Here is a 16,480-nt window from a genome sequence, read left to right as displayed (position 1 = left end):
ATCTAGTTTGTCTTAAACTTCTGATAAAAAAAACCAGCCCCTATGTTTATTTTTTTAATGTAACCTAAAACATATAGGAACATTTTTATGTTTACTTTAATTCTAATGGAAAACTGTTTAAAAATACCCTTCTGCCGTAGTTGCTGTCCAAGCAATTTGTACCTTTATTTTAGAACTTTAAAATGAACTTCTAGATTACAAAAAAACCCGAATTTGCTTCCTTTATTTTATAGACTAATGATTGCCCAATGAGACAGCTCTTAGCTCTTATCCCCTCTTATTTTCTTTCAGGCCCTAATAAAAAAAAAAAATTCTGAATTACATTTTATGTTTGTGGAGCCTTAAATATCTGCTTCTGTCACCTAAAGTTGTGGGGGTTATTTTTGCAAAACCGGTACCTTTTAAATTTTCTACTATATAGAATTTAAAGAAGGAAGAACATCTAAATCTCCTAGGGAGGATAGTTGGGATTCCAACCTTTGCAGCAGGAACTCAGGTTACTGCAAGGCGGCATGTAAGCTTGTAATCAAATTTCAGGCCAAGGCGGAGATGCCATCTTCTGCCATGGGAGCCGTCTCACCTCTTCGTATAGCGCAAGCTGCCTGTGTCCTCCGCTATTAGTGGCAGATATGCTACGGCCTATTTAAATGTGTTGCAACCTGAAAACATTGATTAACTGATCTTTGAATCTTATCGTAAAATTTCTGAAGCTGCTGTTACTATAGCAAGTAACAAGTGCCTGAAGATATTGAGTGCTAGTATGTCTCTCAAGCAGTAAGTTGCAACTTGCAGATGCTCACCAGCATAGAGTACGTCATTTAAAAATGTTTAGCTTCAAATTGCTGTTAAAATAGATTTCCCTTAATTTTGAATTTCTGAAATTTTCTGTTGTACTATCTGAAGGAAGCTTTTCACAAGAGGCGCTTGGAGGCGAGTGGGCAGGAGAAGTGAATAAATTACTTTTGCTTGCGGGGTAACTGAGAGCAGTTAGGAAGGAAGCGTGAGTGGTAGTCATTAAAAAGTAAGGTTGACAAGCAATGATTAAGTGCTGCACTACATCGTAGGTGTCTCTGCGACAGACCAAATTTTGTTATGCAGTGGTGCTGCGCTTTTAAAACTATCCAAGTGCCTGGAACTATTTGAACTATTTTATTTTCCCCATTAAGGTCAATGTTTATTTTTGATCTTGTGCTCAAGTACCCTTTTTCACTTTGTGCCTGTACTGTGTATTTGGAATCCTTTTGACGTGAGAACCTTGTGAAGTAAACTTCGATTAACTGTTTTGACTGGGGTGAGGTTTGTGATTTAAAACCATTTAAAACAGGCTTTTTCATACTGTATCTAGCTTTCATCTGCGCTATTATACATTTTTTTTCCATTCAGAATTGGTGGATTTCCTGTTACGAGACTATTGGGCAATAAGTTGATGAGAAAACTGTTGTCATAGGGACTGGTGCATTTCAGCTCCATGTGATCCTACCCATCCCCCATTCTAGGTCCTTTATCGCTTTGCGAAAAAGGGCAAATAATAAGGCAATGCATTGTTAAAGTATGCTTTCTATAAATTACTGACTGTTTTGATCCTTGAGTAAAATTTTTCAGAGTTTACATTCATAATCACATTCCTCTTAGGGTATAGTTTATTGAACTAGTGAGCTAGTGGTGTGCTGCCTTGTGTAAATGGATGGTTTTACATTAGACAATAACGTGACAGAATATTTATTCAAACAAAACTATCTTTGGGTTCCTGTAAGCTATAATAAAATCTTACTGAGTTTTACTCATGTGCTTTATTGTCAACCATATGCTTTATTGCCATATTTTTGTTATGTTTAATCATATGTCTTCATTTTAGAATGGTGCATTTTGATGAGGAAATTTCTTTTGCATGTGTGCTTCTTTTGTTTATAGGTAATGACCAGAGTATGTAGAACTCTTAACGGAAATTTTCTGTCGTCTGCCAAATCATTTTTTAAATATTAACTCCAAAAATGGCACTTCTCCTCCCTTTTCTTCCCTTACCCATACTTCTTTATAAACTTTGCTTTTGGGCCTAGGATGCAAGTTTTGGAGATAAAAATACTGCTGTATAATTTATTTTATTAGAAGTGTATCTGGTCTAGTTGTTCCTTGTAGAAATGCTGAAACATGAAGCTTTTCCATGTAATCTCATGCCAGTGTTGACCCACATGGATTAAAATAGACTGTTTTAATCTATGACCAAATTTGGAATTAGAATATCTGCCCACTGGGAGTTTGTAAATTATTGTAGTTTATAGAATGACAGGTTTATATAAATAATTACAGTGATTCCCACTGCATGTTTTAAATTGAAATGTATTTTTTTTTCAGTATTAGGAGTAATAGAAGTCCAGAATACTGGAAGTGTGTTGTTTTTTTTAAATAGTTTCTTGAAGTGTTTCGTATATGTACTTCATGATATTTTCTCAGATGTATTGCCTATTTATCCAGAAATAAGCTTTCATACTCATTTGTCTACAAGCCAGATTACCCTGGATGTGAAATTTTTGCGTAGTTTTTTTTGCACGTATTTATTTTAAAGAACTTCTCAAATGAAGATTTCTGATAATTTGATTGTGCAGTAGAGTTGTTGTATTCTGTTAGTGTCAGGTTTCAGTTACATTACAGGTAATGAGAACAGGCTCATGCATTCTGCAGAGAGGTTTGGATTAAACAGGGAGTCCGCTCTTTAAGTGACACATCTAATAGTTACAAAAAATTGAAAGATGTATGTATTTAAATTGATTCTCCTTGAAATATGATTTTTCTTTTATGTAGATAAAGACACGGTAAATAAAATGAGAGATCTGCGCATGAAAGCTGAAGATTATGAAGTAGTGAAGGTGATTGGTAGAGGTGCATTTGGGGAGGTTCAGTTGGTAAGTTATGTTTCTATTTGTACATTCAAATGTTTTTTTGTAGTATTTACTCATATGTCTATTTCTGAATAAAGTATTTAAAAGACTAAGTCTTACAATATTACAACTTTAAGCTCAGAGGTGGTTTTTTTTCTTTTTATCCTATGAAAATGTTTATAAGGATCTCATCTTTCAGTACCCTCAATATGCTCAAATAGTCGTTCTGTTTTGTAGCCATGTTTCTCCTTTTAAAATAAAGCAGAATCAAGAAAATCGGTCTCTGCCATTGTTTATGTGGACATTTGAACAAATCTTCAGGACTAAAATAATTTCTATGAGTTTAGAGACTCTATGCTAGAGTTTCGTGGACACATTTCCCTGAGATGTGTGCTGTTTGCAAGAAATTAACATTCAGGCTTACTCATTTTGCTAAATTGCAAACTAGTGGAAAAAACCTGAAATATGGCAGTAAGTATATGTGTCTGCTAATCACCTCTGGAAAATGTTTGCAGGTTTACATTTATATTATTTAACAGTGCAAGTATTTGTCCTTTCTAAGACAAATATGTGCGTATTACAAAGTGAGTATTGTGGCTGGACTTCTGTGCTGAATGGTTTTAGCATATATTTTAAGAGCAATTCATATATTGTTAGATAATGCAATGTAATTCTATAGACCTACAATATATCATTTTTTATAAAACAATGTGAAGAGTATTATAGAATGTTAAATAGGGTGAAGCAGGAAAATAATATGCATGCTATTATTCTTCATATATTAGTGTGGGAAACTAATTTGTTCTGTATATCAAATTTGTTTTCATAGGTAAGGCATAAATCCTCAAGGAGAGTCTATGCTATGAAACTTTTGAGCAAGTTTGAGATGATAAAACGATCAGATTCTGCATTCTTCTGGGAAGAAAGGGATATTATGGCTTTTGCTAATAGTCCCTGGGTTGTTCAGGTATAGTGATACTCCTGTGGAAAAAAACTGTTGTTGTAGAACTGTTTCGTTATAGCGCTATGTAAATCAAGTTGTAACTTGGAGTTACGCGCTTTCATTTTTAGGTTTTCAAACTCTTTTTGGTTATATTGATCTGTTAGGAAAATACGTTATTAACCTAAGAAATGCTGTACGCAACAAATAGCATGTATTGCAGTTGCTTCCGGACTGCGTTTTGTCTTAACAATTACAAGATAAGCTATTTTGTTTGTTATTCAAAATCCTAACAGATATAAGTTAAAAGTGGTGAGCCTCTTCTGTCGTAATTCTTTGAGGCATACAATATACCATAAATGTATACTTAAGATGCAGCTTCTGTATGTTCTATATGTATGTTTGACTGCAAAGTATGCCCACTTGTATTTTTTGTACCTCATTTCAGTGTTAACACTGACAATTTGTTGGGAGACATTGCTGCCTTTGAAGCTTATGAGGAGTGCACCTGAGGAGAGGATCATATTGTTTGTGTGTGTGTGTGTGCATGTTAGTTTAAAGCATTCTTGCCCTTAAGCGTGTGAAATCTTGTGTTACGTTAGAAATAAACAAAATTGTTTAAGAATTATCGACATCAAATAGGTAACTACATTACTATCTTTCTGGGAGTGGATTGTCCAGGATACTACTTTTATGACTTTAAAAAAATGTTTTAAGTTACAAAATTTAAATCCGCTCACACTGTTGATGTTGAACAGAGCACTTTTTCTGGTAAAGGAAATATTTTTATTGATTTTTTTTATTTAAGCTTATTTTCTAAACAATGAGTGGCAAACAATTCACAATAGAATAATAAATATTTGGTAGTAACACACAAAAAAAAAATATCAGGCAGGTGTTTGCAATGCAGTAGTGTTATAGTAATATACTGGTCAGCTAGCATTCCAGGAAGTAAGGAAGCATCTTGTCTATTAAGCAGATGAGCAGTCTTTGAAGTGATCTCAAGTTTTTTTTTGTACCGGATTAATAAATAATCATACTCCATAGGCAGAGCCATAATCCTTCCGTTATAAGGTAGAGGGACAAAAGATCTAGCAGGAATAGGCTCTAGAGATTAACTCTTTTTTTTTTTTTTTTTTTTTTTTTAAGAGGTCTGCTGAATGATGCAAAGCTGGTGCAGTAGTGGCAGCAGTTCTGTTAATCTGTAAATCAGTTTGTGAAGACATTCCTTGGATTTCCAGCATGAAGAAGGTTAAAGCTTTTAAGCAAAAATAGCTGGAATATTCAGTGACTTGTTCTTTGTTTATTTGTTTCAACAGTTATTTTATGCATTCCAAGATGACCGTTACCTTTACATGGTGATGGAATACATGCCTGGTGGGGACCTTGTGAATTTAATGAGCAACTACGATGTTCCTGAGAAATGGGCAAGATTTTATACTGCTGAAGTTGTTCTTGCGTTAGATGCTATTCACTCAATGGGTTTTATACACAGGTAAAGAAGAAAAAAACAAAACCCCCCCAAAGTGGTGTTAGTTAGAGATGTGTTATTCCCAGTGCTGTCAGAATGACTTGGATAATTGTTTAGGTAGTTTTAAAATTGTTGATATTACTTCTTTATTATTATTTCATTATTATTTTCTCTGACAGTTTCAAAATTTCTTGCCGTACGAAATTACCAGTCTGAGGTGACGCCTTCAAGTAAAAGGGTTTCAACAGACTGATCTTCCTCAGTTGGAGAAATAATAGAATTTTGCCACTTTACCAAAGGATATAGGAACTAAAGTGGAATGAACAGTTTGGTCCCAAAATTGTTCATTTCTCTTGACCATAAAAAGCTGTTTTGGGAATTAGATCGCAGTAGTACCTGCTGTTAGGAGTTATTAACTCTCTGCTCTGCTTTTGAAGCCTGAACTGGTATCGTTGACCCATTAAACAAGTCGCTGAGAACAGTATGAAGAAAATCTAGCCACATATTTACCTGTAAGGGGACAAGAAGACAAAAGGGCAAGAGGGAAAACAGATGCACAGAGTAAAGGGAACTTAGCTCTCAGTTTGCGTATTATGTACTTGTCCTCAACTGAAACATAATCACTTGCTGGATAGATTGAGATGTTCTCTGGTTGATATTTGAACTTTTATCTGATGTTAGCTTTTGATAACCTGGAAGCAGAAGATTTTTTTTTTTTCAACTTGAAAGTACAGGAACAGTTTCAGAAAGACAGTAAATAACTTCTCAATTTGTAATTTTGCCAGAAGATCAGTGTTAACATCTAAGCTTTTGCAAAAGTACAAAACAAAACAGTACGTCCTACTAATCCATTGCTTGAGTAGGATCTAGAGTAGCATTGATGATGTTGCTGTGCCTAATTCTAATAGATAAATTATCTAGCTGAATCGTTTGTACACATGTATTGCAAGCTTTAGAAACCGGGTGCTAGAAGTTGCCAGCAGCGTTGTGGGTTCTTTCCTAACGTTTTAGGTGACTTTGACACCAGGAGCTTTTTGGAATTTGTTTCCAACTGAAGTTGGTCTGTCCAAATTTGTGGAATGAATGGATACTGATGAAAATTGTGGGCCCACTGCTCAGTGGAGCAGGGGCCTCATAACAAAAGACATGGAGAAAGCTGGGGTCCTGCCTTTGCCTCCATCTTCATTGATAAGGTTTGCTTTTAGACCTCCTGGGTGCCTGTGCCTAGTGGCAGTCAAAGGGGGTGAAGTATTACCCTAGTGGAGAAAGATCAAGATAGCTCCAGCATTTTCAAATTGGACATGCACCTGTACATGAGACCATGTGGAATAAACCAAAGGTTCTGGGGGAGTTGGCCGATGTCATTGTGAGACTGTGGCACCTGGGTGAGGTTCCTGATGACTGGTAAGAGGCAAACCTCTTCTCCTAAGAACATCATACCTGTCTTGCCCAAGAAGGGCAAGGAGGAGGGAGGATCTGGGAAACTGCAGGCTAATTAGCCTAGCCAAAGTCTCTGGGAATGCTATGGAGTAAAATCTCAGGAAAGCATTTCCAAGGACAGGGAGGTGATTGGGAACAGCCAGTCTGGATTTTCCAAGGGCAAAGCACGCCTGACTGACCTGATTGCCCTCTGTGATGAGAAGATTGTCCCCACTGAAGAGGAGAAAGCAGTGGATGTTGTTTATCTTGACTTTAGCAAGACTTTTGATATAGTCAGATTGGAGAGAAACGGTTTGACTAGGTGGACTGCGGTGTGAGTGGAAAACTTGGCTCAAAGGGTGTGCTCGGTAGTATGAACTCTGACTGACAGGTGGCTACTAGCAGTTCCTCGAGGTTCAATAGTGGGGCTGGCACTGTGTAATGACTTCATTTATGAACTTAACAGCCTTCTGGTGAGACAGAATGCAGCAGTCTTCAGCTGCCTAATAGTTTATAGAGAAGATGGAGTCACATTTGGAGTTGCACGATGAAGGGACAAGAGGGAAATGATTGCAATTTGCATCAAAGGAATATATTAGGAAACGTTTTTTCTCTGTGAAGGTGGTCAGACATTGGAAGAGAGGCCTAGAGAGGTTGTGGAATCTCCATCCTTGTAAAATTCAAAACTTGTCTGTCCGTGACCCTGAGCAACCTAATGTAACTTTGAAGTTGGATCTGACTTCAGAGTTAGCCCTACTTTGAGCAGGCAGTTGGACCAGATGTCTTCCAGAAATCCTTCACAACCTTAATTATTCTATGAATATATTAACATATTTCCATTGTACCCCCTTAGCTGAGGTAATGCTAAATCTTCATTTTACCTGTTATATCCAGAAGTTCTCTTTAAGGAAATCTACTTTCTTCTGAAATTCAACTTAAGTTTCTTACTATTATTCCACTATGGTATATTTAATAATATTTTATTTGCTGAACTTCACCAGTTTATGAAAACTTATTCTCTGTAGCAGAGCTACTTTATGGAAAAGGCATAAAGAGATGCTGCTTTTGAGCCACAGCAAAATGCTTGTTCATACTAGTAAACTTCTGAAAATGGCATACGTTTGTTCCCTTAAAATAGAAGTGGTGCAGAGGAAGAGCTATGGTTTCAAGGTCTGTTTGGAGGTGGCTAACTCAGACCTGGAAGGAATTTTTTTCTGTAGTTGATTTTAGTTACCTGGATCCTAGTGGAGAGGGGCTTGAACCAGTGAGTGATTTAGTACTTGAGATTCAAGACTAATGTCCAGACCTGTTAAATTTGGTTGCTTGAGCAGACTCTATTCCCACATCCGTATTATCCTCTTTTCTTTTAAATGTGGCAGTTCAGTCGTTGTTGGACATGATATTTTGAGAATATGGGCTGAAATGAAGGAAACGATTGTGCTTTCTTGTCATTTTTCTCTTGCCTTGTCACAGCTGAAAAACAGTTTACTTTTATTGTTTTTGTAAGTTACATTTATTTATTAGCTGTTACACACACATTTTTTTCTTCCTTTCAGAGACGTGAAGCCTGATAATATGCTGCTAGATAAAGCTGGTCATTTAAAACTAGCAGATTTTGGTACTTGTATGAAGATGAACAAGGTAGTCACATATTTCTAAACTTGCTTTTCTGTTTGTGAATATGAAATGTATTGAAAACCTTTCAGCAGGATGAGAAGAGTCCAAGGTTCCAATCTGTTCCTACTACTGTTCTTTATGCATAAAAAATTCAAACCTGAAGTAAGCAGATTAAAGAATGTCATGAAATTATTTTTAAAAATATATCCCCAAGGTCACTAAAAAAAAAAAAAAATCTAGAACGATATTTCAAGTACTGTAAAATATTGCTGTTCCCTACATGAAGCTCTGATTGGTTTGTGTCAGCCTACACCTCTATAGTAGGAGAATAACCTGACAAAGGTTATACTTGATAGATTCCGTGTAATACGTACATTGTGACCTCCCAACATTCTCCCGAAGCTCTGAATAAATGACTTTGTGTAGCTGCTTTGCCGTAAACAAAAGGCACCAGTGAAAACCAACTGCAAGTTACATGTGCAAATTCAAGGAATTGCCTCAAGTCAGAACCAGTCCATTTCAGTGGAAGATCTGACACACCGTTTGGCTTTGTTCCAAACATATTACAGATTAATCCTTGACTGATTCTGTTTTTAACAATTAGGTGTTTTGATACATTGAAAAGGATTATCCTAGTGCTTAAGCTGTAAGTGCCAAAAAAGAAAAGAAAAATCTATATGATGAAACTTATATACTTTATATTACTATTGTAGGGGTAAACTTGTGTCAACAACACTTTACACTTTGTGCTGTACTGAATAAAGCTAGCTTCAGATGCAAGAGATTAGTCTTAGGCTCCTCTAGCCTTTGAAAGAGAAAAGTTGTCCTCTGGGAGAGAAACTTCTCAGAATAGGAACTTAATTTAAGTACATTCTGGATTTGTTGCATATGCAAGACTGGGTTTTAATTTGTTATATTTACTTAGTTTTATGTACTTAGGTTATGTACATTTTTCTACTGATCTAGAAATATCTAGAAATAGCGTAGTATTATTTCACAGTTGCCTGAATACTGGAAAGCAGCCTGTGGTACTGATTGCAGGTTCAATATTCTCGATCATGGCTCCAAGTGATTGCCTCTGTGCTGCCAGTTCTTTCTGCAATGGTGTGAAGAACATGAAGCACTCTTCTCATGTATTACTCATTTCAAAATCTGTCAACTTAGGGTTTCAAGACCCTGTCTATATTGCAGTTTTCCTGGCATTAAGTATATTGGGTCGGAGATGAAAAACTTGCACTCTAGCTAGTTCTGTCAGCAAAATTGCTGACATTGACCCATGTATGCTAACGGAGATGTTTTCCCTGTTTACTGTACATCTAAAAAATGTCACTCCTGTCAGTATATGTGACATTTACGTTGACATGAGCAGAATTCGAACTTAAAGAACATTTGTTTAAGAGTAGAGGTGTTGCTTAGGCTACGTAAACTTCTGAAACGGCTTTCGGTTTTGGCTCTTATATTTGCACCCGGCTGTTTTCCTTCCCCTTGTAGGAAGGTATGGTACGATGTGATACAGCTGTGGGAACACCAGACTATATATCTCCTGAAGTATTGAAGTCCCAGGGTGGTGATGGTTATTATGGACGAGAATGTGACTGGTGGTCAGTTGGAGTCTTTTTGTATGAGATGCTTGTAGGTGAGTAATGAGATGATCAAAACTGACTGCAGTGCTTCCTAGACTTGATGTTAAAATATCACTGTTGTTTTTAAGTGCCTCATTGTTATTTTTCCAATGTAAACTTTGGTACTGATCGTGGTATTTACAAAATATTTATAGTTTTCAGAGGTGTTAAATATATATTTAATATTCTGGCACAGTTCTCAGACATTTGTATTTGCCTCTTATTAGCAATTGCTTACGTATGGTGCTTACGTAATTCAAATCCCTTTATAAATCAAATCTACAGCACTTCTGATGCCATGCTTTTTAATTTTTGCATTCTGCTTTTTCAGGTGATACACCTTTTTATGCAGATTCTTTGGTTGGAACATACAGTAAAATTATGAATCATAAGAACTCCCTTACTTTCCCTGATGACAATGAGATATCTAAAGAAGCGAAAAATCTTATTTGTGCCTTTCTAACTGATAGGTAAGATTTAAACTTTATTCAAAATGAAAGTAAATCTTTGTTAGGAGAATTTCTTCTCATGTTAAAAGAACATACATTTTTTTTGTTGTGTTTGTGGGGGTTTCTACACTGCTGAACAGTAGTGGAATGCCTTTGTCTTGGCATGAACGCAGTGAATGCTCTTCCTATTTAGGTGCTACCGAGATGTTTTCCTAATCTCTGAATGCATTTCCATTGATTGAATATTTTTCTTTATAGGAATTGGGCTTTATTCCTCTCTTATCTACAGCAGTATAAGCAAGATGCTAACAGATCCCTAAAGAATAGGAAAGCTAGTTTAACTTGTTAGTCAAGCATTTTTTAAAGCTTTCGTCAAAAGTCTTTAAATTACTTTGTTTAAGTAGTGTTTTGTCTAATCTAAAATAGTTACCAACTGATGTTCCTGACAGCTGGACAGGTGGTAGCATCAGTTTCATCCTGTTCAGACCCAGCAGTTGGGAGGGGAGTCACGGATGTTTGCTGCTGCTCTGTTGGTGTAGTCTCACGTATGGTTGGGGAAGGGAAATGCTGTTACTATAGGAGCAGCTACCCTAAATTTTTAGTTTGAATAAGAATTGTTACGCCTTGGTAACAGTTACGGTTATTTTGGTCTGTGTTGCAGAGTGTTGTGAGGGACATGCAAGATGGATTCCTTTTAGATGAAAGCAAAGCGAGAGGTGCATTTCAGGAGCGCCCCTGTTGTTCCAACTGTTAGTGGGTATTCAGCCCACAGGAGCAGGGCAGAGTCAGTCCAAGGGAAACCCATCTGAAATGTGGGTGTTAGGTAGATCTTCAGCACCAGCTGTTTCACTCTGTGGATGCACTCCTGTTGAATCATTCTAGTTATTTACATGTAGACATAACTTTTTCTTGAGACCATGTGCTGTCAGGATGAAGGAGGCTGTTGCCTCTGCTGACCTGCATGGGAGTCAAACAACAGCATGAACTCCTAGAAAGAGTGGAATCTAGCTGCTTCTTGATGGCTGTGTAACCAGACTGTGATGGTGGCAGCAGCAGCAGATTTTATAGACAAGGCTTAAAATCAGATTAGATTGCCAAACGTGCCTGCTATGCTGCTGTAGTTATATTCATATGAAAACTTTAAGAAATAAGACTATTTCTTACTTTAGTTTGAGAGGGAGTTGGTTTTTTTTTTTGCCTTAGTTATCAGATGTGCCTTAGAATGAGTCTTTATTTCCTTGAGAATAATTTATTTAATCTTCCATGCTATGCTTGGCAGGGAAGTGAGGCTAGGACGAAATGGTGTAGAAGAAATTAAACGGCACCTCTTCTTCAAAAATGATCAATGGGCCTGGGAAACTCTCAGAGACAGTAAGTATCTTGCTTTTTTCAGAGATACTGATCTGGCTTACTGTTATATCATGTTAGCAAAAGGCCTGCTGTCATTCTTTTTAATGGAAGACTCTCTTTCAAATGTATTATTTTATTTACCCTGTACTAAGGAACAAGATTTCCTAGATGCCACAAAGAAATTCTCAAAAGCTCTTGGTTATTTCACCTGCGTGATCTTATTATCCTATAATTGTTTTCTTCTTTGTCTAGCTGTAGCTCCAGTTGTGCCTGACTTAAGTAGTGACATTGACACTAGTAATTTTGATGATTTGGAAGAAGACAAAGGAGAGGAAGAAACGTTCCCCATACCAAAAGCATTTGTGGGAAACCAGCTACCTTTTGTAGGATTTACATACTACAGCAACCGTCGGTACGTATGGAGAAAGCAAGCTAACAGTGTATTCTCATCAAGACTGTTTCTGACTCTTACCAGTATTTACATTGTCAAATATATATGTTTAGTTATATAAGCTTTTTCAGAATTTTAGTAATGATTCAGAATCCTACTAAATTACATTTCTTGACAGTTCCATGGTAATGGTAGCCAGGATTGCTAGTCATCAGTACCTTAAAATATCACACCAATTTTTTGATTGTCTTGTTCTCATCTACCAGTATTACATGGCACAGGCTGTGGCAACGGATCAAGAAAAATGCACTCTGCTGCTATCAGGCAGAGCCGCTTACAGAGCACTGAAGTGTATATGTAGAGACTTGAACCAGGGAGCTTCAAGGCATTAAGAAATACAGCTGAATGTCACTGTGAAGCACTGTCCCTGAGCGCTATATGTGGCTTCCTTGTTTTATATCAGTTTGTAGGCATGTGATAAGTTAAACCTTCTCTTAACTTCTCTCTGGCTTACTAGGAACAATAGTGTATTCTCTACTTGCCTGTTATCTGCCTCATAAGTATTTTGTGGGGGGAAAAAACCCCATCAACTGCTGAGTGAGATTGTGATTCTTTAAAATTTTTGCTATTGCTTAGAAGACTTTAAATTACATCAGTTAAAATTATATTCTTTCGTAGTTAAACAGTCAGTATTCACTATGCACTATTCACTATGTACATTCAAAAGTCTTGATAACTTTTTCTTACTTTGAAAGCTGCTTTTAATCATGCTAGGTGTCTGTCAGGCTTAATAAGGACTAAACCTTATAGGAGAGTTAAGGATAGGAGAGTCTTAAAGGAAATAAATCTTGTTATCCATCCATGGATAGAAGAGGAAATGCTTTTCCAAGTTGTGGTGAAATTCTTTCCATCTGTGTAAAGGGTTGGTTTTTTTTTTTTTTCGTTTTTGTTTTTTGCTTATTAAGGAGTAGAAGGACTTGTAAGCTTTGTAGACAGCTTGTGCAAGCTGACCAGTCCAGGAATTTCCCAACTTCTGATTTTAGTCTGTAATAAAATGTCTTAAATTTTGTGTTGCAGGAACATGGGAAGATTTTGGAAAATATTATCAAGAAAGTGAAGTAGCATGTGGAGGCTTGTTAATAACAATTTCTTCTCTTAGCCTCTTCCTTCTTAAGGAACAGTACCAGGAATTTAGAGGGCTAAAAGACTATGCTTTACTGTCATTAAAAAAGTCTTCTATTTAATGCTATTGTTACTTTGTAGAGTTACTAGAACTAGAATGCTGTCCTAGAATGGATTTTAATCCCATGATAATCCACTGATGTGATAGTCTTGGAAAGTCTGAAATGGCCATTCAAACTTTCTAAATTTGTAGTCCTAATTTTTATTCCTTTTGTGTAGTGAAAATAATTTAAGCATAGGGAAAAAAACCCAAAGTTGTGTATTTACCCTCAGTCCTCCTTAGATTTTGTCTTACTTTCATATATGCTTGGAGAGTTTAAGGCGATGGGGGGGATTAGGAAAATGATGTGACTTTTGTCCTTAAATGTAGTGAAACAATCTTTTAGTATAGAATTTTTTCTAAAATTTGATCATAGAATAGGAAATACGGCTGTTCATTGTGAAGCTTCACCTATAACAAAACAGGCAGCTCCAGCCTGGCTTTACTTGCTCAGGCCTGTTCTCTGGATCCATCCCGAAACAGATTTTGGAACCGTAGCTGAGAGCAGTTCACAGCTCGGTGAGCTGTGTGGTTCTGTGGTCTCTTCTGGATCCTGGTTAAGCTGTGTGGTTTGTCGCTACTCTACCTTCTCTGGTGTCGTGCCTGTTTAAATATCGCGTTCTCTCTGCTCAATAGAGCAAGAGATGTGGACTTCTGCACTTGAGGCTGTCAAACGGTTTTCTGTAGGGAGTTGTCACATTTCCTCTTTGTCATTTGATTGTTTTTAAGCAGTCTTGAGATGTTTTATTTGACGCCTGCTTTTGAATTGTCTCTCATCTTACCCTCCTTGATCTTTTGGAGAGGTTTTTGTACATGTGAAGGTACGGGTAACAAAAAGGGGGTGTGTCCATCTTCCTCAGTTCATGTGTTGGAGAATTCTCCCTTGCATAATCTGCTGTAGTTAGAGGCCCTCTACATCTCTCTAGGGCATTTATCAGGCCAAGAATATCATATCAAATACTGAAGGAATTTTAAGATAATCATTTGTATTTCTTTATCTGACTTTCAGAATCATGATAAATAAGAAGTTAGAAATTCTTGGCATTTTTAGAAAACACTGTTATATGAAATAAGAATACTGACTTCAGGGCACACTCCTTGCGTGTGAAAATCTAGTGACTTTGTTGGAAGTTCCACACAGTCTCTGCAGGGCTTGCTTAATTGGTCCTACTTGCTGCATACGTGCCTGAGTAAATATTTATGGAATAAAAGCCAATGAGATTGTGGTAACCATGGAAAGCAAAACTTTTTTTTTAATAGCTATTAAAAAAAGAAAAGTAGGTGCGTTAGTACATGGCAGAAACTTTTTTTCCTAGAGGGCTTCTGTTGCAGCTTGCTCCTTTACACTTAAAGACGAATTGTACAATAAATTGTATGGGTTTTTCAGTTAAATATGCTTAAATCTTAAAGTATGATAAGTACAGAAATGAGAAATCTGAATTTGGTTGTTCACATTTGGAGCAAAAAATGTGGGGGTTCTTTTTTTAGTTTGATTATATTCTCTCTTTTCACAGCCTTGCTTTTAAACAACTCTTAAAATAACTTTTTATATATTGTTATAGGTATTTAGCCGTGTCTGCAGAAAATTCCAATGATAACAGAGCAGGCTCCAATGTGGATAAAAGTGTGGTATGTCTGACTGATTTAAGTTTTGTTAGATCCTAGCAAAGAGTCTGTTGCATATATGAGTATGAAGTGTTTGAGTTCTAAATGTTTCAAATTGTCTCAGTGTTTTGGAATATGGAAAATTGATACATTAATTTTGACTGTTTAGTGTAGCATGCCTATTGAAGTTGATTGAAAAACTGAGTTGAGTTCTTCAAAAAACCCAGGAGTTAGTTTTTGCAGACTGGGATAAAATAAGCTGCAACTGCTTCTTTTTTTATGGAACTGAAATTCAGATTTTTTTTTACCTTTAGAAATATCAGTGTTTGTGCAGTGTTTTTACAGAGTGACATGTATGCCAGGTGTACCACAGCATTGTGACAACCAAGGGAGCCTGGACTTGAGTGTGACGGAAGGCTTGGGCTTTCCAGCAACCCACCAGTATAACACTGGAGCTGGAGCTCCTGTGAGATAAATGGAGGGTGGTAGAAGGAGTAGCAGAGCAGTTTTTACTCTTTCTGAAATATTATAGCCCAAATTTGGGTGTCCTGCTACCTCCCCAGTGTGCCCTATAAGCTACTGAGAATTGAGGCACTGAGGATCTGCATTTATACAGCGCTTCACCTAGTAAGCTCCCAGAGATGTTCAGGAGCTGTTTCGCTTACTGCTTCCTGAGCTTCTTGGCAGTCGGGTGACCAGGAAAGTAAGTGGAGGTGTGGGAAACAAGGTCTGCTTGGATTCTCTATAAGTTCCAATGTAAATTAACCTATTCCTATGGAATGGGTTGATATTTAACAAATTGACATTCTTCCCAGTAGAAAACGCTGTCAAAATAGTTGATAATTAGCTCTAAAATAAATATTTTTAACTTTGACTGTGATTTACCCTGTTAGTATTTTGTTCTGTATCAATACCTGCAGCAGATATCAATACCTGTTCTGTTTATATAAGCTTGTAATATAAAGGTTTTAGTGATACGTGGTATTACCTATAGAAAATGTGTAAAGGGTATGGGAAAAACTTATTTATTTTATTTCATTAACTGAATTAATTAGATGTTAAACTAACTGTATTTATTTATTTATTTTGATGTCTTCCATCATTTTTTTTTAATTTGTCAGCATTTAAAAACATCAGGCCAGAATTTCAAATATTTTTGGGTACTTAAAGCTGTGTGTTGGCCTTTGTTAGGCTTTGAAGAGAATTGCTAAACAGATTTGGTAAAATTGTTGGGATATAGGCACCTTTGTGTAGTTAAATACCTCAAGAGGCTGGCTGTATTGTCAGGTGTATTCGAACATCCTGTGATTTTAATGAATTTGGGAGGTAAAGCTCTAAAAGGATATGGGTGATATAGAGAGATACAAATAAATGTTAAGTTTTTACTACAAGGTGTTTTTACCTCATGCTTCTTTCTCAGCTGTCTTTCTTTCGTTACATGCTGCAATAAATATGGTAACGTTGGCACATGGTTAGCAATTAATTACTCGTGGGATTATAACACAAGATACTGCCTAG

The 16,480-nt window shown here is 36.6% G+C and overlaps 1 protein-coding gene across 1 annotated transcript in view; it reads left to right on the top strand.

Moving 5' to 3' along the window:
• ROCK1 (Rho associated coiled-coil containing protein kinase 1) overlaps positions 1–16,480 on the top strand; it is a 93,693-nt gene that overhangs the window by 33,164 nt on the left and 44,049 nt on the right. The window contains exons 3-11 of the mRNA XM_009672508.2: positions 2,800–2,900; positions 3,706–3,843; positions 5,136–5,311; positions 8,263–8,347; positions 9,815–9,959; positions 10,277–10,415; positions 11,674–11,765; positions 11,997–12,156; positions 14,920–14,986. Of these exons, the coding sequence (XP_009670803.2) occupies positions 2,800–2,900; positions 3,706–3,843; positions 5,136–5,311; positions 8,263–8,347; positions 9,815–9,959; positions 10,277–10,415; positions 11,674–11,765; positions 11,997–12,156; positions 14,920–14,986 (1,103 nt within the window). The remainder of the gene's footprint in view (positions 1–2,799; positions 2,901–3,705; positions 3,844–5,135; positions 5,312–8,262; positions 8,348–9,814; positions 9,960–10,276; positions 10,416–11,673; positions 11,766–11,996; positions 12,157–14,919; positions 14,987–16,480) is intronic.

The sequence above is a fragment of the Struthio camelus genome, chromosome 2 (assembly GCF_040807025.1).
Source record: "Struthio camelus isolate bStrCam1 chromosome 2, bStrCam1.hap1, whole genome shotgun sequence".
Lineage (NCBI taxonomy): Eukaryota > Metazoa > Chordata > Aves > Struthioniformes > Struthionidae > Struthio > Struthio camelus.
The sequence above is the reverse complement of the archived record's forward strand: the minus strand, read 5'-3'. Positions and strand labels throughout refer to the sequence as shown.